At 36.4% G+C, this 14,068-nt stretch overlaps 3 protein-coding genes across 4 annotated transcripts in view; 2 read left to right on the forward strand and 1 right to left on the reverse strand.

Moving 5' to 3' along the window:
- Positions 1-14,068, forward strand: part of LOC129793173 (uncharacterized) — a 1,136,769-nt gene that overhangs the window by 1,005,771 nt on the left and 116,930 nt on the right. The window lies entirely within an intron of this gene.
- On the forward strand, positions 6,487-8,012 carry LOC129793257 (uncharacterized). Its single transcript, XM_055833089.1, has 2 exons — positions 6,487-6,664; positions 6,730-8,012. Exons 1-2 carry the CDS (start codon positions 6,560-6,562, stop codon positions 6,949-6,951), a joined length of 327 nt encoding a protein of 108 aa, XP_055689064.1. The 5' UTR covers positions 6,487-6,559; the 3' UTR covers positions 6,952-8,012.
- On the reverse strand, positions 6,962-11,778 carry LOC129793186 (solute carrier family 15 member 2). Of its 2 annotated transcripts, none has more exons than XM_055832984.1 (6): positions 11,677-11,778; positions 9,531-9,698; positions 8,630-8,780; positions 8,444-8,530; positions 8,113-8,372; positions 6,962-7,917 (listed from the first exon to the last, which is right to left on the reverse strand). In XM_055832984.1, exons 1-6 carry the CDS (start codon positions 11,735-11,737, stop codon positions 7,031-7,033), a joined length of 1,614 nt encoding a protein of 537 aa, XP_055688959.1. In that variant the 5' UTR covers positions 11,738-11,778; the 3' UTR covers positions 6,962-7,030. The 2 variants fall into 2 exon arrangements, with proteins under 2 accessions (XP_055688959.1, XP_055688961.1); XM_055832986.1 differs by lacking the exon at positions 11,677-11,778 and adding an exon at positions 11,043-11,413.

Raw genomic sequence — 14,068 nt, forward strand, 5'->3', positions numbered from 1 at the left:
CTGAAAAAGTGTGGAGGAGGCCCTATATATGTACATATTCGTGTTGTGAACCGTATCCTTTTGAGGAGGGGAGTTGGGTGGAAAATTGTGAGTTATTTCGGAGTGTAGAAGTGAAGGAGGAAGAATTACCTTGAGAATGGGGCTTATACACACATACGGAAAATTGGAGTTCTCACGGGAGAGGACAGTGCGGGAAGATTCTATACTTGAGACAATGGCAAAGCTTGTGCATTTGCACAGCATATCCTGCAGTGTGGTGGCTCCACTCGCGATTATCTTTAGGGGTACTAAGTCACTGAGAAGAAAGTTTATATCTTCCTTCGCACAAAACTTTGGATTAATGGATGGAGAGTTCATGGGGATGTTATTTGAATATGAAAATTAAATACAAGGATGTGAAGCTTTCGCCGTATGCTGCAGAGGAAAACAAAAATGGAAAATATTACGTAAAATTAAAAAAAAAAACATTTAGAAAAGCAAACAAATCAAGAGTAAGTCAAGTTAAAAAAAAAGAAAAAGAAAAGAGTTGTAGAGGGCTCTCTGGGTGTAACTGTGAGGGTCTGTTTTACGAATATGGTTACTAAGCTATAAGTAAAGTATAAAGTCTAATTCATAGACCTGATGAAGACGTAACAAGCATACGAAACGTCACAAAATTAGTATACACTAAAATTGCTCCAGATGGCAACATCTGTCTCTCCTACAAAAGAAACTCTATCAACAGAAGACTTTGTTGAAAAGTTTCAATGCCCTGGCTCAAAATCCCATAATACTTTCTTATAATAAGGAGTAAGAATGGAAATAAGGCTAAAGCTCCCCCCCCCAAAGTATAAATGGCCAAAAAGTTCCTATTCAAGTCATGTCCAAGACAATATTGTAATGGGAGGCTTACTCGTGATTGCTAATGGTAATCCCAACCACTCTGTAGCGAGTCTCGGAATATCCGTATGTATGTTTTAACGACTTAATGACATTTCATCTGCAAGTCATGCCATTTAGCTTGTACACCAGAGCACCCTCTTAAAATTTCCACGAGTTTATGTGGATGCAATAAAACGAGTTATAGTCATGGCTGTCAATAAAGTCATCTTTTTGATGACACTGTGTGATGCACAAAAAAAAAGGTACCTAAAATAAAACATTCATAAATCACGTACGGTACGTTTGACCCACCTCACCGGAATTAAAGGGCGAGCTTTAATTCTATCAATTATAGTACCCACCTCCGCCTAGACAGAAGCGCACGAGTTTTGAATTTTAAATTAAGAAATGGGATGGGCAGAGAAACTTGTGCAAGGATGAAACTTACAAATATATATGTATATTTTTTTAGTTGAGCTGTAGCGGTGCCGTTGAGACGTGGTGAGGGAGCCTCATCAAAACTAAGCTCCCACACTGGATTCTTTTTCTCAGCACTTTATTCACTTTTCTTCTGTATGTAGGGATTCCTTTTTCTTTTCTTTCTTTCAGCCTCCCACACTTCACTTTCCTTTGTCACTCACACCCCGAAGGCCCTCATTGGAATACAAATGTATGATATTTCCACTACAGATGGGTATTTCCACGAGATGAGTGCTCCCTCTGGGTTATCACCATTCACTTTATATTCAAAGGGGGAATGAGGGGGGAGCACGACTCTTGTGGTGATTGACACGGGTAGGTGGGTCACGCGCTTCTGGGGTTCACACTCAATGCTGGTAATATGGTAGACAGTAGTTGGTGCAGTAGTCAGGTATTGGAAGCTGATCAGGTGCACCGTGAGGGCTGTCTGTGTGTCCGCTCACGAGAAGGTTCTCTGCCAAAACTGACTCCCGCGATGCTCCATATTTTCCCCAAACGAGGAGCTTGCTGTTCTGGCGCAGACGCCATCGATTCCGCGGGACAGAGGGTCAAAGTTCTCACCATATATACTTGTTGTATCCCGACTCCACGTTCACGCAACAAAACCTCATGGATTCTAATTAAATATCTCATATGGCAATTAAGCCAAATCCAACCAATTTATCCGACAACACGATGAACCAATTTCTTCAGCCACCCCCATTTTCCACCCCCAATTTTCCTCCATCGTTTGCCGCAATCCAAATAGAGGTGAAAAATTGCACTGACCGGAAGAAAATTGAATTATTGACCCAAAGGAAATTTTTCTTCGTGATTCCCACGAGGCTCATTCCACCCAGAACGTAGGAATCATGCCTCAGTAAGACAAACCATGTGAGTTTAAAGCTGCCCCAATTTCTGATTTTTCTTTTATATCTCAGCTGTAAAAGAATTTATTTACTGGAAAATTTACAATAATTTAATTTTTCATTTTGAGAAAAAAATCTCTTTTAAAGTGTTGAAAGTTATGAGTTGGAACTTGAAACCCAGGTAAAATATAATTTTTCGTATTATACAGTTGAATAACAGAGTATAGCCATGTTACGTAGCCAAAAAAGGCAATCTGCAGCTTATTCTGGTAGGAGTAAGAAAATAAAGAAAAATAAGAATCACAGAAGAATTTTAAAAAGTGGCATTAGAATCTCTTTTTTGAGCACGAAGGGATTACTCAATAGCCCTATAATTTTTAACTTTATAAACCTGCTGTAAGGAAAGAAAAAGCGTTGTGATGAACCCCTACTGTACATTATTCTTGCCGGCTTTTGGGCATGTGTTTTAGTTGTGGTTTTGATTTATATGATGGCAACATAATGCCAGAATGGCGTTAGAACGTGTAGAAAATTGAGTGCTATATAAAAACTATGTCAGGTAGCAATGTTTCTGATTTATTTAGAAAATTGTGTTGGCAAAATACGAACGAAAGAACGGTCGGACGAACAGAAAACGTAATTCCCAGTGATTGAATGTGGAAATTTTTCTTTCTTTTTCAAAAAAAAAAATCTCTGTAGCCACTGATGAAGGCTCCGAGCAGGACCGAAAGCTCTGAGAAGATGTAAGCTTTTCTAGATGAGAATTTGATATAGATACGTTGTAAAACCAACATTATCTTAGAGCTTCCGTTTAATCGTTATTTTTTCGATTGCGACCAATAAACAGACAAACAAATGAATAGATAGATAAACAATCAAATGAAATATCTGGCCAAAGATTCTGAACAGACAGACAAAAGAACTAAGGAATGCACTCACAAACAAACAAACAGACAAACGTTGGAAATAGAACAGATAAACTGATGACTAAACCAAAAGACTAACGGACAAATTACTTTTTAAATTCATCCTAAATCCGTTTAAACTGCAAGCTTAGCATGAAACCCACAAATTGCATTTGATTGCATTCAATAAATAGAGACACTAAATAAAATAAACTTACTGGGAACGTTTCCAACCTAATAATGACCTGCCATTACCCAACAATCCTTTGAGTTCATGTCTTTTTGCTCTCCACCATACTCACCACTTGAGAACTTTTTCTTCAGCTGCAGTGTATACACACTTTATGTACTCCGGGCTAAAGTGGGCGGGCAGTTGGCGGGAAATCTCTCTTTTGCTGACCTTTTAAGAGGAGGAAAGAAGTTGAAGCTCCTGCAGTTCGTGGATGTGGTATAAAAAGTATGCCACTCGTTGAAGATACATGTACAACGGGGAATCCTTGAAAAATCAATTTAATTCCGATGCTTATCAACCGGCCCAACGTTGAGGAATTAAGTTGATGTGCGTGACCTTAAAATCCACCCCAAACCCCCACTTGCTACAACACGACTCTAACATGGAATTGGATCACTTTTTCCTTCGAACATGCACTATGTTGTATTCGAGGTCTCTTTCGGTACTTCCTGCGCGTCTTTTTGCCCACAAAGGAAAATCCTTCGCGGCGTGGATTTTCGCGCCAAAGAAAAACGGCACAGTTTTGCCACAAAATATGATTTTTGTGTGGTGCTATGTACCTTAGCTATATGGTACAAAATATAGGGGGGACGTGCCGGTGGGAAACAAATTGCCGAGGAACACGTAGAGAGAATGGTATTCGCATTAAATTGCACGCCATGAGAAATTGGCTTCCATGCCGTGGAATTTTGCCGTGAAATTAATGGTTGAAAATTCGCTCAAATTATCCATACACACCATTCTATGCAATTGGAGGTTGAGAATTACCATCTTCAGCTGTGACAAATGATCTGCACGAATTGAAATTTTGCATTGAAATTCAACACCAATATATTCTTCCATATATTTATACATTTTTCCCGCGTATGCTATGTATCTATATATTTATATTTCTCTTTCCGATGGCGAGCGGAAGTGCCATTTGTTGTTGAATTCACTTCCGTGTGCAAGGATTCTATGGGAGGATTCCTCTATTCTCATATATTTTACAGTATTACTCAATCTCTTTTCCTCACTCTGGCGAAGGGGGCGAAGGTAATTGCGAGGAAGAAGGCAATTTTGGGCTACCGCCAATTTTCTTCCCATTACAAGACGACTATATATAACAAGGAGAAAGTCAAACAGTCTATTGACTCGTTCTTTCATCCAAAAAGTGGAATGTATCCTGCAATGCTGAAGACGCTCAAGAGTTGAAAACACCCACCCATCATCATATAAAAGCTCCGTACCCCCCCTCCCTACCAGCCCATCGCCAGAGTGTCCTCTCTAAACAGAAACAGTTCATGAATTATTTGGCGCAATTAATTGCTACTCCTGAGAATTCGGAAAATTTTTCCTTTTCTAAAAATAAAGAAATTAAATTAATTGTTATACGAGAGCTCCTCCAAACAACTTCGCGATTTTATGCGCGTCCCTATTGATATCCTCATGAATTATTCCCGCGGCACACAAGAATTGAAGATGAATAAGTTATGAGATATCTGGGGAATGTCCTATTTTTGGGGTACAACCTACCACCTAAAGTAAGACGCCCAAAATTTTACCCTCCACACATCAATTTCCACATTGCTCAGAAAATCCATTTGCAATCCAATAGATTTTATTTCATTTAAAATTCTGACACTGATTGCCCCAATCCATGTTTGATTTTCTTCTGATTGAATTTCACGAATCACACACACGAAGAACACATACCCACACCTTGAGAAATGAAGAATCATCAATCATTGTTGCCAAACAGGATAAAGGAAAAGGAGAATGTGTGCTGTGGTATGCCTGATTCGTAAGTAAAGATATTCAATCTGACTTGAATTTTAGTGCAAATATAGAGCAATGAAGTGCATCTGGTGCAGCTGAATGGAGAAATTCCCACACATATTCTCCTTTTCTTTTGCTGCACACCAAGGTGACCTCAAGATAAGACTCGCAGGATAGTGTTGTGGAGGGAAAATAGTAAAATATTGCACCTCATTTGCGATAAGTTAGAGGGCGTTTTTAATTAACTTTACTGCTGTGAAATGGGTTCATTATTCACTTTTAGAGAAAAGTCCTGCATAAAGGTCAAGTTTAGAACTACAAATAAAATCGTGTGGAGGTGAGTCCTGTGAGCTAGTAAAATATTAAAGAGAATAAACAGTTCCTTCATTTAGAATTTATATTTAGTTGAATAATGGAACATTTGAGGGAAACTGGGGCAAAATGAGTCAATAATCTATAAGGCGTAGACGGCGTAGATTTAGATTATCAATCTTAATACAATACATTAAAGATATTGAAAATGTATTGAAAATGACTTAAAAGTTGAAATTAGTAAAGATTGAGTTTACTAACCATAAATTAAAAATTTTCAAGATGGCCGCAAGTGAGTCTCACATCCCAAAAAAGCCGTTGAACGTGCAAAATTCAATTAGGATATATTGGGGTAAAGTTAGTCACTACTACAAGATTCAAAAATATTAAAATAAATCATTTCTCCTCAAGATGCAACAAACTAATCTGAGAGAAAGTTCAAAAGCAGGAAAATTTCCACGAAATTCTTTAGAATCAATTTCCAATAAAATTACGTGCATAAAATAAATTCTTTGTTTGTTTAAATCTATATGGTTTTAGAGAACAATAAGAAAATTGCATTTGCTTAAAATTTCCGTGATTTTCTCATACCAGGATCTCTGGTAAAATGGAAAGTTTAATTAATTAAATTCAACCTTGTGAATTTTGTGTGCAAGCTGAAATGCAATTCACATGCAATTCGCTCTCAATTGGGGCAATTTTGCTTTAGCTTAATAAACATGATGTAAACATTTATTATGTTATTCAATGAAATGTGCGAGGGAAGTACATTTTCCACTGAATTATGCTCTTTATATGCTTATTTGAAAATACCGGAAAGGATAATAATGCTGAGGGGAAGTGTCCAAATGTTCGTGTTTTCTTTTCATTGCTCTCCCCCACTAATCACCTTCCGCGACCAAATTACAATTCAGCAACAACATATCCGCTTCCCAAAAAGCTCAAGTATTGTTCTCAAAAGGAAATCCTGTGGAGAAATAAGCTCCCAGCTTGAGGGGTTTTCCCGCTCTCAATTTTTCCTCCACCCGCATGGTGAAGCAAAAATGTGGCACATGCGCTGTTCGGAAGGAAAAAGGATTTTCCCAGTGCAAGACAGAGAGCATTATGTGGGTATTTTAAGGATAAGGGGAAGGTTTGGATAATGTCAGAAGAAGTGCCCTAAAATGCTGTTTAGGGAATTTTTGGTGGTTCTCTTCCTGGCAGGTCTGCAGGTATCCGGCGAAACGTTCACGTTCCCAGAATTTGATTACAAGGAAAACAACAAGAATGTAAGTTTACCAGGACCAAAGAAAAAAATTGGAAAAGAAATTCTTAAAATCTTCTCTCTGTCCAGGAATTGTCTTTTCGGGAATTTGAATCAGCCTGTGACCAGAGTAGCAAATGCAGTGCCCTTAAACCAGGAATTCTTCGTACAAATTGCATTCGGGAATGCATATCCCCATCCTGCTATGAGGATGTCTATCGTTTCAATGAGCTCGAAGAGGGTGAAATCGATGTGAGGCTGCACTCCTTCAAGGGATGCTTCATCCAGCGCCTAGGTCGCTCCAGGAATTAATTCCTACCAATTCTAAGTCCTAAATAAATACGTGATTTATTGAAAATAATCCTAAAAAATAGTATACACACTGTTGGAATCACACAGATGCGGATTTATCAGATTTATCCGTTGCGAGGATGATATATTTCTCCGGGAGCGGTTCCGGAGGTACCTGGGTGGGTGTATCGTAATTCCCAGCCATAAATGTGAAGCACGTTATGCCACAAATCATGAGGAAAGAGTACAAGAAGTACTCCGAACTCTGTGACGATGTGAGCTTCAGCTCGGTAACAATGACCACAATGAGATTCCCAATGGCATTGTTGACGAACCACGATGCCGTAAGGACGGATTTCATGGTAGCCGGTGCCTGGGTGAAGCTAAATTGCAATCCCGGAATCGACAGCAGTACTTCACCCATCATTAAGAGGAAGAATTGCGGAATTTGCCAGGCAAATGATATACTCTCCGCGGGAGATTTATTAATCTGCACCTCCAGGATGCCGGAGCACACAAAGGATAATGCAGCCGATACTCCACCTAGTGCCACACTAAAAAGTGGTGAGATCTGGCATCCAGTTGTACGATGTAGTAGCGGAACGACGACATTCTGCCAGAAGGGAATCATGAGAAGGAGCAGCAATGGCCCCATTGCCTTAACCTGGTCAGGTTCCAGGCGCCAGCCAAAGACCGTCGTATCGAGTTTTGTTGCCTGAAATGTCCAACTGGAGTCCTGCTGTGCCAGCAGAGCCCAGTAAATGGGCAAGGGGATGTAGAGCCGAATGACTCGGAGGAAGGCTCTAACATCCCGGACGAATTCTTCTGAATATCTCCCAATTGAGCTATCCAGCCAATTGGCGTGGACATTCTCCTTCTTGATGTACTTCACCAATGCATACCAAATGCATCCAACTACCTGGACGAGAATATTCTGACGATTCACCTCCTCCTTCTTGTAGAAGAACATTCCAATTAGAAAAGTAACTGCAAAGAAATAAATTAAATTAGATAATTTAAAAAAATTAAATCGAGAAAAAAGTTTATTTATTTTGAGGCTTCGTAGATAAGAAAAAAAAATTGTAAAAAACTTAACTTTTTAAGATTTTTTATGATCACAATATGAGAGCATAAAAATGAATAAACTCCCTTGAGGTAAAAGTTAATAAAAAAAAAACTTACTCCAACATGCGAGAAAGAGAATCGCTAGGAAACCAAAAACAATCCCATAGCAATTCCCACTGAGTCCTCGTATCGATGGGGTGATGATCTTGCTCAACAGGACCCCCATTGTGTATACAAAGTAGTAATGCGAGAAGTACTTCTGCAGAGATACCTTCTGCTCAGGAAGTTTAAATTGAATAGCCGCGAGGCTCGTTATGCACGCCCGGATGTTACCATTGCCAACGGAAATTAGGAACAAGGACAGAAAGACTATAATACTGAAATGCAAAAATTTCTCCTTCAGTGCACCTTCATAGGAGAATCCTCCTGGTATGTCAATGATACTCACTCCATTGAGGCTTTAATGAATGGAAGAGTGACAAGGGTAATCCCACCATAGCCAAGGGCGTAGAAAAGCATAAAATAGAAGATCGTTCTAGAGAAGAAGAAAAAGAGTTAAAAATCATTCAAAAAAGGATAAGAAAATGATTGAAAAGTAATCCCTGTTAGAGTTAGTAATTTCCCAGGGGCTCACTTGGCATTTCCGAAGTAACTATCGGCTAGGATGGCGCCAAAAATAGGGCAGAATTGGCTAAAGAAATTAAAGATGTGCAGGACTGTCGTTGCGAGGCTCTCCGAGAGATTCAGAGAGTCCCTGAGGTAGAGTGCCAGGATACTTCTGACTCCTAAAAAAAAACACAAGCAAAAATAATTTTAATTACGAATGCACAGAACTTGACAAAACTAAAAAAAAAAGCTTTTCTAATTTTTTTGCAATATTTGCTCATAAAAATCATGCGTCATTTCGCTACATCATTTATGCGATGTATGGCATGAAAAATCATGAAATTATATATTGCAGATTTTTTCTATAACTTACTTAATTCAAGTAAAGAAAAAACGCAGATAAAGAAAATGTACATAATTTGTAAAAGCTACAAATTATGTATACATGTCCATAACCTTTCCTAATGGGGTTTAAGGTTGAATTTAATAAAATATATTTTAAATCATTGAAAGGAGAATTTTGTGAAATGTTTGTTGTTTGTTTGTATATTTTACAGTAAAGTAAAATTAATACTTTGTTTTCAATTAAATATTAATTATAGTGTACTGTGTAGTGCTACCATAGGCTACTTTCTGAAATGCAATTGTAAACGTTGAATCTGTCCTTAAATATTTAATTGTGTTTTATTGAGAAGTAATCTGAATATTATACATTCCATGCATTTTATCCTTATTTAATTTGATTGAAGGTTCTTCTTTTTCTCTTTAATTTTTCTTCAATGTAATTTCTTTAACTCTCTCTCTCTCTCTCTCAGATTTTTATGAATTAAGTCAGTAATAAATTTTAAAAGGATCAAAATGATAAATATCATCATAAAAAAATTAAAAAAAACAATGATTCATTGTATGTTTTTATATGCTCAGCTCACCATTTGCAGCGAAGGACTCAAAGAATTTGGAGCCAAGGACAAGATAAACTGCCGTGGGGTATTTGAGCCTGACTTGGTCGCTCTTTTCCGGCGACGGGGATAAGTCTTTCCTGTTGCTGGTGCCATAAGAAGTCGCGTCCTTCTCCTTGACCTGCAGAATGGGAAGAGCTGCAACAGACAATATAAAGCTCCGTGAGAAAAGTGCGTTCAAATGTGGGCCAATGTCGGGAGGCTGTTTCATGAGTAAGAGAGGTAGGTAAAATATTTGCACTCAGTAGTTGTTCTGCGCGGAGAGATTTGCACCGCACGCAATGTTTTAGCACGCGTGTCTGTGGGGACGTCGGAAAAAGCACACGTCATTGAGGCCTCAAATTTTTTCACCGAGAGTGTTCAAATATTTAATCACGCGAGTTTAAACGGCAGATTTTGGGAACTTTCTTCTGGGACACTTCTTTCTGAGATAATCGTGGAAGATGTCACAGCTATTGTAATTGATGCTAAACCCTTGATTTTATTTTGTATCATTTACTGAATTGAATTGAATATTGAGGGTAAATTATCCTCAACTTCTAATTTTCTGCGGGTTGAAACAAACAGTTAAGTAACGTCTTACCTTCCTAAAGCTCTTAACCATTTATCTAACCATTTCTACAGCTTTTTCGGTTATTTATTTAGGTGATTTTTTATGATAAAAAATAAAGATTAATTAGACAACACCTTTTTCCAATTTTCAATTTAATATGTAAAATTGAACACAAAATCAAAATTGGGTTAATCTTATTCAAGTTTACAGATTTTAAACTGTGTAAGAATGTTCGCCTTGATTTCAGTTTTAAAGTATAAAAAAGAACAACCGTTTAAAAATTCTATATTCGTATTTGCAATTCAATTTATCGTCCTTAAAATCCCTGACTATTTTAAATTAAACAATTGTTAAATGATACAGATGCATCTAAATCTCTATTAAACAGCGTGTTTATTTTATTTAGGAAAATAAGATGAATTATAAATTTCGATAGTAATTACGTTTATAATTCGAATAAATTTATTTTATTAGTTTTTAATTGTCTAAAAAGTCTTAAAAGATTCAGAGTTAAATATTCATTCAATTCTTACAATGATATTGTATAATGTAAATCGTTCTATTATAAACAAGAACAAGGGGAAAACCATTCACATTTTATTTGACAAAGAGATATCTAATTTCCCGAACAGTTTATTGCGTTTATGGGGATTCCTAGGCTTAGATTACTTCGTTGGTATTTCTTTCTTTATATGTAAACTTCTTTGTGATCCCCGAGATTTGCATTCTCAGGATTACTTGAGCACTTTTATGATATTTACATATAAATTTTATAAAGAAATTATTAGAATGGAAAATTTTTGGAATCTTAATTTGATCACTTTTGGAATTAAATTACAGAATTTGGCACACATATGAATCATTTACACAGCATGTATAGAAAGCTCAATCCTGGGGCGATTTTTTTTCTGGGAAAATATCCTACTCACACTCTTGATCCGAGTGAATGAAGAATTTTAAGGGCTTCATTATGCGGGCTTTACTATTGCCCTAATTTTTTTTTGCTTAATTCAGGTGTATTTTGCCACGTTGTGTGGGCGTTGGGTGCGTTAAAGAAATTCACAAAAAAATCACTGAAGATCCAAACTGAACATTCTCTCTCAGTCACTTTCCTTTTGCGCCAGACAAACTTAACTGACAATGCTCAAGAACGTCTTGAAAGTCACGTTGTTTGATTCTGAGAGAAAAATCCACACACTTCCTCGTCTGAGGCACATCTGAATACTGAGAAGCTGGGACGACTCATCTCTGGTCATATGAGAAGGTGATAAGGGGCGCACTGAGAGCAAATCAAAGGCTCCTGATAAGGGGCACACACACTCCGCGACAAAAGTATTGAAGCACTCAATCGTACCGCGCGCGCGACTCTCCCCCAAAAATTTCACCATCTCTCGTATCTTCCTTATCACCCACAAAGAATATTGTTTTGTGCCTACAAATATTATTGCCTCGCAGTGCCTCCGCTCTTCAGATGACAAGTGCACCACATATAATTGTAAGTTTTGGGCGAAGATCACGAAGATCACTTTAAGATGTTTGACAAAATGATACCCCGAAACTTACACTTATTTTGGAGATACAGAGCAGTCACGAGCAGTTTATCTTTCTGCTTCCACAATTTCATCTCAACTGATACCTCGATCGCATTGTATGCCGTGAACGAGGTCCGCGATTGATTTGTGTACAAGTGAATAAAAATTCCATCAATAGAACTACATTTTACTTCTAAACTGCATCCACCCCCACTCATTGGCTACTACACAAAAAAAAATGATCGCGTGCGCGAGTTCAACAGAATTTCTCAAGCAATATCTCACCGCAAAATATGCAAAAGTGAGTGAGATTAAAATAATACATCAAAATAAATCCCAAAATAATCATCATCCGTCAGACAATCACTGTGAAAATTTTCCAAAAAAAAACTCTCTATTTGCATATCTTTGCTGTGTGCAAAAATGGGTGATAAACGGTGGTGGAATGAGAACACGGCGCGGTCAAAAGGTGATCTTTGCAACCTTGTAGGCTAAATCAAAACATTTATAATTTTATTTAAAGAAAAAATATGGGGAATGCAATTAAGAGAAACACTCTGCTGTGAGATGAAAAAAAAAATGCGGTCAAGTGTCAGTACAAAAGGAAAAATTAAATACTTCCAGTGACGAAATCAATTAATCGCAATGAAGATATACTCAGAATCAAGGTTATTCAACTAACAATATTGATTAAGGAAATATTGGAAATTATTATATAGGCAGGACACAAATGATGATCGATAGTATAATTATGTTCTAAGAATCTTCTCCTTAAACATTTTGAAATTAGTTGAGTAAGAAGATGGTTGAGGGAGAATTTTCACTTAAAGTCAGCACGAATTCTTAAGAAACTTACCTTAGCCTTCTTGGAAAAAGTGCGTTTATATTTTTCCTCATGTTTAAACAAATATTCCAAGATTTCACATAAATTTCTAAAAATTTTATATCTTTTCTTCAAAAGGAGAATATTCATTTTGAGGAAATTTTCAGTGGAAGACAAAAATGAGGCTAAACTGATTTTTCATTTCTACTGGGATGAGTTGGAAAAATTTGTGAAAAACTCACTCAACGAATACTTAAACATGCATTTTTAAAGATTTTCTTCCCTTAACCCTTTAAGGACCGTAAACAATCCGGTGGACTACAGGTACTAAAAATTTAAAGGTACTTTGAATTCAGATAAGACATTTTGGGCCATAAATCTCGACTTTAAAATTTTCCGTTTTTAGTTCTTTCTGATTATGATTTCTCGGGAATGTTCTTGTATAATTCCATAATGTTTAGGAGCCATAAAGACATAGTCCTGCACTGTATTGTGACTGAAAATATATTTTAAAAAATATACAAAATTAAGCCATGGGATGAAAATCGGCTCTTAAAGGGTTAAGAGCATATTCGTCAGGGCTTCAACCAATCTTTTAAAACTTTTCGTTAATGAGCTTTGATGAAGAGTTTCTTTTAGCGAGATTGAGAAATAAAATCTATTGTACAATAGCCAATGGATAAAATAAAGTTTAAATTTTGAATAATTCCGTTTCTTATCACTTTTTTTAATAATTTTTTTGGGCGAAACTTGGAGTAAATTAAAATATCTTGAATCTTGCAAAAGAAAAAAAGTGACAGTGCCGGTTTTTTCTGAATATGTAATTTTGCAAATATGATAAGCGACTAATGCCCGAGACTCGAATATTACAGGGCAGATAAGCTAAATTTGGAACTTTTCATTCAATGATTGAGATTATTTTATAAATTTTGCAAAAAATTGTGTAATTTCCACAATTTTAAAATGAGGAAACCAAAAGAGATACATTTTTTCTATAACACTTGAATTTAAATCATCTGAGAAGTGAATTAAGGAGTTTTAATGGCTCTTATGACTCTATTATGATTCTTAACTTGGAAATTATTCAAGAATATCGCAAACCATCAAGGAAAGTTAAAGAAGAAATTTTTTTTTCAAATCTTTCACTGAAATCTGCTCAAAATTCTATAAATGTTTGAAAATGAATTAAAAGACTGTAAAAAAAATAAAGTTAATATGTATGTACATTATTAATAAAATGCTTTAAATTAAAATTGAAAAATTGAATTAGGTAAACCAGGTAAACCTTTTCCGTGTTAGAAAAATTTCTATATAAATATATAAAATAACAATACAAACTGAACCCTCAGAAAAACTTCTTTTTGAAGAAAACTTAAGCTTTTAATGCGACTAATGCTTAGATTGTGGATTCTCTTGGGCAATTCTTTCTTACAACATTGAAACTTTAAACGTGAAAATAATGTCGCTGAGACATAAAACACTAAACTGAATAATTCCACTCTCTTCTCGCCAAAATTATTCCCTTCCAACTAAAACAAAAACTCCATCAAATATTTATTTACTCTACTTTTTTTCTTTTAAATCTTGGCGTAAGCAGTTT

Source organism: Lutzomyia longipalpis, chromosome 3, assembly GCF_024334085.1.
Source record: "Lutzomyia longipalpis isolate SR_M1_2022 chromosome 3, ASM2433408v1".
Lineage (NCBI taxonomy): Eukaryota > Metazoa > Arthropoda > Insecta > Diptera > Psychodidae > Lutzomyia > Lutzomyia longipalpis.

Bases quoted from the DNA above. Each gene is read 5' to 3' on its own strand.
- LOC129793186 (XM_055832984.1), bottom strand. From the start codon at position 11,737: ATGAAATTGTGGAAGCAGAAAGATAAACTGCTCGTGACTGCTCTGTAT. The intron at 9,699-11,676 runs GTAAGTTTCGGG...TGTCTGTTGCAG, and splicing joins TCTGTATCTCCAAAATAAGT to CTCTTCCCATTCTGCAGGTC. The intron at 7,918-8,112 runs GTAAGTTTTTTT...ATTTCTTTGCAG, and splicing joins TCTCTTTCTCGCATGTTGGA to TTACTTTTCTAATTGGAATG.
- LOC129793257 (XM_055833089.1), top strand. From the start codon at position 6,560: ATGCTGTTTAGGGAATTTTTGGTGGTTCTCTTCCTGGCAGGTCTGCAG. The intron at 6,665-6,729 runs GTAAGTTTACCA...CTCTCTGTCCAG, and splicing joins ACAAGGAAAACAACAAGAAT to GAATTGTCTTTTCGGGAATT.